A 9,362-nucleotide genomic window follows, 5' to 3' on the forward strand; every position below is an offset into this window, starting at 1 on the left:
AAGAAAATATTTCGATCTGATTTTGTATTTCCATATCAGAAATTGTCTTTAAATCTGAAATGTTCCCCTTGTGATATAAGCGGTCGTAATTTGTCAGCAAACTTTTCAGAATGGTAGACGTTCAGTTTGCTCCGCTGCGGAGTCTTAGCGACTTTCTGCTGGAGTCGGCGCGCTTTCAAATGCCGAATGTGAAGGATCCTGACAAATGGGCGAACAGGGTGATGAACAACCTGTATTACTACCAAACAAATTACTTTCTGATGACGCTTCTCGTTTTCCTCATCATCGGGTAGGGCCACCTCATCTGCATCAACGTGTAAATCTCAGTCGGCTCGCCTTTGGTACATAGGCGAGGTTTCAGCTTGGCTGTAATAAATCGGCGATATTTTAGCTTGGCTGTGATTCCCCAATGCAGAATTCTGCTTAGCTGTAGTTTTGAATGATGCTTACATGAATGTTGGTAACAATGACCTGGCGGTCCAGGATGAGCAAGAAATCTAAGATCTTATATAATTTCCTAGGCAATACCTCAAAGATCAATTTGAAATTTTTAGAACATGCATAAAAAATTGTCTGCACTGCAAAATGATAATTAGATATCCTATATATATGGAAAATATTAGTGACTTAATGATTCTAAGTTGGTAAAATGGCTATAATAATGAGATCTAAGAGAGATTTTGAACAAATTTTATTTACTGTGGGGGAGTGACTATGTAGTGCTCTATAATTTCAATGAGTGATGAAATATGCATTTATCATATTAATAGATTGACAGTAAATAGAGTGTAATTTTGCAAATCTATACAATTTCAAGATATTAAGCTGGACCATTCTGCTGTAAATTTAAAGCAAAGAATTATGAATTGACTAATGCAAATGATTCTGGTTTGTCCTGAACAATTAAATCTGGTTTTACTGGGCTGGGTTTTTTCTTCTTTGAAAAATGGGAACTTTTATGAAATAATGCTTAAGATTTAATGTCCTTCCTCTGCTATCATGGCTGTGATTTTCACACATTTGTAATCATTGAATATTGGCAGTTCACTTCCCAGTTTACTTAAGACTTAAATGGAAGCCTCATTAGCCATAACACACTGAAATTACATTGATATGCAGATCCACCCATATCTTGCAGGGATTATGTCAATGTACAGACCAGCCAGTTGAGATTAAACTGATTTATCTTCTAAATAAGTCTTTTTTTATGAGCTGAAAATATGATTCTTTTATTGTTTAACATATATTTTCTAAACACATAATATTTTCTTCCATCAGGCCAATGTTTTCCTTGTTCTTTGCTTTACACATGTGTTTATTCGTCATTTACAATTCAATTTTAAGTCCTTGCTCTTACAAAAGCATAAAAATCTTTTTTCAGAATTCTTCACCCAGTGAAGATGGTGTGTGGGTTTGCTGCAATTGCTGCAGCTTTTGGAGTCTTTGTTTACTGTACAAACAGTCAATGGACGGCACGACGATTCAAGCGGAACCACCCAGTCATCAGCCTCATTATCATTGTGGCAGCTGGCTATCTTCTGGTGTATATGTTTGGAGCAGTCATTGTCTTCATGTTTGGTATAGCCTTTCCATTACTGCGTAAGTCTAAACACATCTTTCTCAGCTATTGGTTGTAGTTTGAGTTTAGACCATGTTTTAAAGTTTATTTACAGTTTGTGTATAGATATTTTCAAAGATACAAGTGTTTTGTACTTTCTTGAAAATTCTATTAATTGATGCTATGTAAAGAAATCTTCACACTGAAATATGCGTCGGTAACATGTATTATTAATCACTTAATGAGCACACAATTTAACATATTTTTTAGTGACATTGATCCATGCTTCTCTGAGAATGCGAGGATTAAAAAACAAATGGACCAACAAGTTAGAGACTGTTGGGCTGAAACGTACACCCATGGGTATCATATTAGACGGTCTCGGACAGGAACAGGAAGTAACAATATAAGGGTTGGAGAAGGAAGCAAGGGGCATTTTGGGGACAGGAAGTGGAAAGTCAGAGGAATCATGGGAATTATATAACACAATGCATAGGAAATATTTGAAGATGAAGTGTGTAATTTTTTGCGCATAAGTTGTTGATGGAATTTGTTTTATCCATGACTTACAGTCAATTTTGAATTGGAGATTGTGCAGCAAACATTTCAATGAAATACATATAATTTATGTTAATATTTTTTCTTATTGTTTGGACACCATATGTATTTACCTTAGTCCAACGTTTAGTCTCCTGAAGTATGTGTATTCAGTGTTAAATGTTGTTATACCATATATTCGTGCCATATAGCTTTCACTCATGCAGGCAGAAATTTTATTTGAATATTTGTAAGAGATTTGTCATTAAATGCTATGTTACTGTAATTGAAAATTGTGTAACATTTGTTTTATTTCAAGAAAAACTTGATTAGCATCTAAGATGGCCAGAAGTTAAAGGGACTGACTCATGATTTTTCGCCATATTTTTTCATTTTTAATGATCAAAATCTACTGTCTAATGTATTTGAAAAGGCTCACAAAAACATTAAGGTTACACATTATCACAGAAGCTCAATTTAGAGAGTTTATTATTTCTTTTGTAAACAAAGACTGCAGTATGTTATTGTTTACAAAGTTTTCAAAAGAAATGAATATTGATCTAAGTTTATTATATTTATCACATTTCAAGCATTCTTTAGGTAAAATGTGTCGTCTAAAAGTTAAATTGGTAAATGTGAAAAATTAAGCTGCTTTAAATTACAAAATTAACATCACTGCTTGTTTGTAAACATAAAAAGACTCGGGTCTTTCTTTACATAACACAGAGTTAAGGCTAAAATATTGCTCTTATCCTTGCATTCAGAAGGTCAACATTTTGGCTGTCAACTTTAAATGGGTTAAATTTTTGATATTTAACGTCAAAAATTAAAAGTTTTTTATTCAAAAAACGTGAATCTGTCCCTTTAAGATAATCTAGGTATTTTTTTATTTAGGTTCCAAGGTATTGATGATTTAAGTCCCCTGATATTGAATTAAGTCCCCTTATATAAGCACTTGCTGCTCTTCAATGCCTGTCATGGCATTGGTTTTATGCATGTATGTGGTACTTTTGTAAAAGGCATAAAAAAAAGTATTCAGATATTTGTATGTTGTGCTTTGAATCTCTTTACATACATATGAGGCTGACAAACACTGTGCAATAATTTGTTCATGAACCAATCTTTTCATGATTTAGTGGAGTTTCTTCACTTTTATTTTTGTAAACATTAAAGCTGAAATGAAGAGGAAATGCTTCATCATATAAATAGAGATAAAATGTTTATTAGTAAAACCTATCAGATGTTACTCTAGGTTTTCTTACCATTCGCCAGATAAAATTCTGATATTTCATAATTAGCAAAAACAATCAACATTTATATCACATGTTTAAACTTTTTTTAACTTTCATTACAGAGAATATGATTTTGATTTATGAATATGCATGTTGTTGACATAGAATTTCTATCCTTAAAGGGTATGCAATCCAAAGTAAATACTCACTCTGTACAGATAGATATGAAGCAATTTGCAGTTCAAATATTAGTGCACGAAATGAATGCAATAGTATACAGTTATTTCCGTGGGGTCAATTTTTGTACATTTGGGGAAAGTAGTATATTTATGTAGTGCTGATTGGTTGAAGAATTGTCAATCTGTATGGCTCTTTATTTTCTTCTGTTCATGTAGTATATGAACTTTTGGGTATGTCTGCACCAACAAAAATTGCACCTTCACACTCATGAAAATTAGCAATTTTGCCCAAAATTAGCAAATCTGCTATGGTGTTGTGCATACCATCTATGCAAAAGCTAACCATTCTATCATTCAGATAACAAAGCTATGGTTTGATGAAAATCTATAAACTGTGACATGGACTGGATACTTCCTGTAGGCAGTGATTGTGTGCTGGTGTTTTACTGTGAGGATGATTGGGTTATTGCATGCTTGATTTGATGCTGATGCTTAATGCTACATTTCCAAAACAGACATCTACTTTTTGATATCAATATACTGGTATAGTTTCAATCTTGCATCACTATTTAATATTGGGTATATTGATATGAATTTATTATCTATATTGTGAGTTGCTTAAAAAGAGTGTCCATTTTTTGTATGTTTCTACATTTTGATTTCTAATGGATCCAATGGCATTGGTTTACATCTATTAAGGGTTTCTAGGATCAGGACCAAATGTCAAAAGTTTTGATTGATGCTTTAAATATTGATGTTTGACTTTTTTTGTTGTGTCAAGGCATTGATCAATGTGTGTATTTAAGCTGTAGAACTGAATTTCAAATCATAATGGAACAATTTAATAAATCCAGTGAATTTTTATCATCTTCAGTTTATTTCAAAGCCATTTCACAGAAATAGTTCAATTTGAATTTTAAACAAACTAGAACATTGACAGCGTTGAAAAATAAGGAAGAAATTTTGTAGAGATTTTAGTCCCATCCTTAGGTCCCTAAAAGGAGAGGGAGACTATGAAATTCAAAATTTTGTTCTTCCACCCTAGATGATATGTGCAGCAGTTTTGAAGAAAGAACAATATGTGATGAGGCCTCTACCCACCAAAGTGGACATTCATGCATTTGATACACTCATTGTCAAGCAGGACATATTATGTTATGGTGCTGTCCATGTGTCCAGCCAAGGTCATGTTTTCCAGACTTTTCAGTAATGGATGCATGAAGAAGCATAAGAGTGAGTTTGTATTTCAGATGGTTTGGTGCACCATGACCTACTTTAGGGCTAAACGTACGCCAAACAGTTTTCCACACTTTTTTTCATTTATGGATATATATATATTGCCCTGAAATTTAGTCACAAGCTTCCTCTTGGAGGAATACAAGTTTATTTTGCATGTAGGTCAAACAGTTTTCCAGATTTTTGTTGTTGTTGGTGTTATGGATACATGTATTGCCCAGATTGATTGATTAAATATTGTTTAACGTCCCTCTCGAGAATATTTCATTCATATGGAGATGTCACCATTGCTGGTAAAGGGCTGCAAATTTAGGCCTGTGCTTGGTTCTTACTGCCTTTGAGCAGGGAGGGATCTTCATTGTGCTTCACCTGCTGTGACACGGGATCTTGGTTTTTGCGGTCTCATCCGAAGGACCGCCCCATTTAGTCGCCTCCGACAAGCAAGGGGTACTGAGGATCTATTCTAACCTGGATCCCCACGGGATTGCATTGCACAGAAATGTAGTCGCAACCTCCCTCTCGAGAAATACAAGTTCAGTTTGCAGTTCAGCTTAATTGGTGCTCTGTGACCAACTTTAGAGCTAAAAGTATATCTAATAGTTTCTCGGGCTTTTTCTCATGGATGAAACTTGTCCCCGCTGTCTGATGGGTGCATGATGTATCATTTGTGGTAAGACTCCCAATGCAACTCGGTTGTTCTGCTGTCTGATCAAAATGATGTGTAACTGAAATTAGATATAGGCTATACATAACATTTTGCTGCTATATTCGATGTTTTGAGAAAATGGCTACTTTTTGTGCAGACTGATGGATGCTCCCTGAACTGCAACTAACCAATGAACTACATCATATGATGAATGACTCACACAATGGTCAATAACTTGAAATGAAGGTTGTTTTTTCATATACAAGGTATATGTTGGGTGATGTTGACCTTGAGTGACCTTTGTTTGGAAGTCATTTACCGATTACTTATTTGTATGTTCAAAAACTGATGAAATAAGGAACCTTTTCCTCATGTAAGATATATGATTTGAGTGACCTTGACCCATCCAAAATGACCTTGAGAGACCTTGGTCTAACAGATGAATAACATTTAAAATATTGTTAAAATGAAGGTTTTTCATATATAAGGTATATGTATTTACAAAATCACAATGAGTGACCTTTGTCGGAGAGCCAGTTACCTGTTATTTATTTGTGTGATATATGATCAATACCTGTTCAAAATTGTTGAAATAAGGAACATTTTCCTTAGATAAGGTATATTCTCTGAGTGACATTGACCTTTACTAAATGACCTTGGTCCAAAAGTCACTGTCCCAAGGAATATTTATGATCAATTTCTGATGAAAGGTTTAGGAGTTGAGAACTTTAAAAAAAAACCTTTTGAAATGTTTTGAATTACCTTGACCTTTCCAAATTGACCTTGGGATATCTTGGTACAGAAGTCCTCATCTCAAGGAACATTTGTAATCATTATATCAATTTCTGATGAAAGGTTTAGGATATATGAGCTCGAACGGACGGACAGACACAACAATGACTAATACATATGATCCCCCACCCCAAATTCCTCGTGTTCAAAAGGTCAACATAGAAGTAAATGACGGCCCCGTGTTCTAAAGGTCAACACAGAAGGAAAAGTCAGAGGCCAATACACAAATATCAGAGCCATGTTCTAAAGGTCAACATAGAAGTAAATGTCAGACCTGGTTCTAAAGGTCAACACAGAAGTAACTGTCAGAGCCGTGTTCTAAAGATCAACACAGAAGTAAATGTCAAAGGTCAACACAGAAGTAACTGTCATAGCCGTGTTCTAGAGGTCAACACAGAAGTAAATGTCAAAGGTCAACACGGAAGTAAATGTCAGAGCAGCGCACTAAAGGTCAATACAGAAGTAACTGAATATGCCGCGTCCAACTAGGATGTGATGAATTATCCGGTTATAAAGGATTTTTTTATAGCTACATTGTTTTGTGCAGTAACACAGAGTGTAATGTCGTAAGCCCGTGGTACATGTCTCACTGACTTTGTTGCACACGTGATAAGTATGGGTATCCCAATTTGGGTGTTCTGATCAGTTTTTTAAACTGGTTGTACAATCTAATTGCTCAATTTAAAGAGGTATGAGGAACGGTATTTGATGCTGTAGATGTAACATTTAAGAATTAAATCACATGACCGTTTCGTTTGTCATGGTTCTAGTTGGTTGAGATGACGTTCTCCGATCTGCTATGGAATTCATTGGCCGAGCAGAAAGGTGGACACGGGAGTAGTCACAGCACTAGTGTGACAGATCGTTTCTGTGATACAGGGAAAAGGGGTGGGTTCAGCACCACCCCTTGGGGTACACCGGATAACACCGGTGAATCTCGGGAGGCTTCTACCACAACTCAGATGTGCCTATTTCATAAGGGGTAGAGCAGCCTGTCACGAGGGATTTAAATTGGCCACCTCTTCACTGATAGACAGTTGTATTTAACAGAATGACCCTTTAAAAAATATTCAATGGGGGTGTTGCAACACCACCACCCCCGTAATCTCTCTCTCTCTAGATCTGCCACTGATACAGGGGCAGATCCACTAAGTAAACATTGGTTTAGGAGCTCAGAGTATCACAGTTTTCCAGATATTCTGAGAAGTGGCGAAATATTTCAAGCATTCTGACACATCGCCAGGGGCGGATCCAGAAATTGTGGTTACGGGGGGCGCCACTTTATGAGGCAGTGGGTCCAGGGCGAAGCCCTGGTGGGGGTCCAGTGGGCGAAGCCCCCGGAAGCTCCTGGGTTTTACAGATTTTATGGGGCTTGAAATAGTTCTCCTATTTAGTCGTTTGTACTATTTTCTATCATTTTAATAAACCTTTTAATAAGGTGAAATTAATAAAATGACCCAAATTTTAAGGGGTTTTTGGAAAAAATTAAGTTCTCCCAATAAAGTAATTCAAGAAATCAAAAGATTTTGTCATTTATTTCTCCGGGAGTGGAAGAAATTATTGCTTCTTTTATCGTTTAGTACATTTTCCGAAACAAGATACCGCGATTTACCTTAAATTTGAAAATTTTAGGGGGACCGAATCCGCCACTGATCGCAGTATAAAAGTTGTTTCAACATTTAGTCATCTCCGCCAATCCATTGATTATTTGTAAGTAAAAAAATCAATAAATTAGACACACAGAATAAAATGAACAGGCCCGTTTGCCTTCTTTGATAATGGTAACTTCAAAGTTATACCGCGAGATCATGTATTACTTGACACCCCCCCCCCCCCCCCCCCCCCCCCCTATCCTTCAGTTATCGGAGCAGTAACATTTCAGAAAGTGGCTATGCACATAGAATTTTATGCTTCTAAACATTATTTTGCATATATCTAATTCTATTATGCATAACATATCGGGATTACGCAGCAAGCAGAACCCGCCTTCTCCCAAGGTACATGTGAGAAATACGGAAGCCAATAGGTGCCAGGGTATAAAATTAATGTTCATTTAACTGGCGGTCGCCACTTAATTTAATTTGAGACCGCCACTTATTATCAGGCAGCCGCCACTCATGGCGGCCGCCACTTAATTCATGTGGGGCCGCCACTTAATTTAATTGGAGACCGACACTTATCATCAGACAGCCGCCACTTATCATCTGGCGGCCGCCACTTAATTTACACATGGCGGCTGCCAATATCAAAAACAAATAACTCATATTGCTGAGTGATTATTTTGAAAAGATTTAGAATAGTACAAACACACAGCTAGATCGTTTTTCAAAGTGTAGAGACAGTCGGAAGAGAACTTGTCTTCTACAATTGTTGACAAGCAGAACAGAAACAAAACAAAAAATCAGTTCAGTTTTGCCCAAACTTCATACTCGACAAGAATTGGAGGTAGGGGGCTCCGTTCGTCCTTTAATTCATCAGTTAATTCATTATTACATTTTACCATTCATTACTACCACCAAAGGAATGGGATGGGGGCTAGTCCGCCAATTAATCTTATTTCACATGTGAAAATAACTTAGTTTGCATAGGGGGAAGAAAAAAGAACGTTGTCACGTGTCTGATACTTTGGTATATTAATTAAGTTCAGTTCAGTTTATTAGCACAAAACCATACGGTTTACAGGCATGTACAAATGAAGAGTTGCTCGGGCGCGAATCTGTCGACATCTGATATCGTGAACATTTACATAGAGTTGTAAATTAACAGCACAATCGAAAGACAATAAAATTGTATATCACATACATAGTGCTAAGTATTGGAGATGGAGATTACAGGGATATTGCACCCCTTTGATCGAGAGAGAGAGAGAGAGAGAGAGAGAGAGAGAGAGAGAGAGGTTGAATATAAAGTAAGTGGTGGCCACCAGTTAATCTATGTGGCGGCCGCCAGTTAAATTAAGTGGCGGTCGGCAGATGATAAGTGGTGGCCGCCAGTTAGATTTTAAAAGTGGCGGCCGCCATATAAAATAAGTGGCGGACGTCAGTTAAAATGAATACTATACCAGCTGGCACCCATGGCTTCCGTAATAACCACTGTATACATACACACATATATATATATATATATATATATTAGTAGTAAGTAACATCTTTGTAATGGCAAATTCAATGAAGTGCATTTTA

The 9,362-nt window shown here is 36.4% G+C and overlaps 1 protein-coding gene across 1 annotated transcript; it reads left to right on the top strand.

Annotated features, from left to right (window-relative positions):
- Nucleotides 1–57: 57 nt before the first annotated feature.
- Nucleotides 58–4,368, top strand: LOC125654328 (PRA1 family protein 3-like). Its single transcript, XM_048884270.2, has 3 exons — nt 58–289; nt 1,382–1,599; nt 1,829–4,368. Exons 1-3 carry the CDS (start codon nt 111–113, stop codon nt 1,966–1,968), a joined length of 537 nt encoding a protein of 178 aa, XP_048740227.1. The 5' UTR covers nt 58–110; the 3' UTR covers nt 1,969–4,368.
- Nucleotides 4,369–9,362: the final 4,994 nt, after the last annotated feature.

The sequence above is a fragment of the Ostrea edulis genome, chromosome 7 (assembly GCF_947568905.1).
Source record: "Ostrea edulis chromosome 7, xbOstEdul1.1, whole genome shotgun sequence".
Classification (NCBI taxonomy): domain Eukaryota; kingdom Metazoa; phylum Mollusca; class Bivalvia; order Ostreida; family Ostreidae; genus Ostrea; species Ostrea edulis.

What these genes read in the sequence shown, in the direction of transcription:
- LOC125654328 (XM_048884270.2), top strand. Translation starts at nt 111, where the DNA reads ATGGTAGACGTTCAGTTTGCTCCGCTGCGGAGTCTTAGCGACTTTCTG. An exon ending in CTCGTTTTCCTCATCATCGG is followed by an intron (nt 290 to 1,381) that starts GTAGGGCCACCT and finishes ATCTTTTTTCAG; the next exon opens with AATTCTTCACCCAGTGAAGA. An exon ending in TATAGCCTTTCCATTACTGC is followed by an intron (nt 1,600 to 1,828) that starts GTAAGTCTAAAC and finishes CATATTTTTTAG; the next exon opens with TGACATTGATCCATGCTTCT.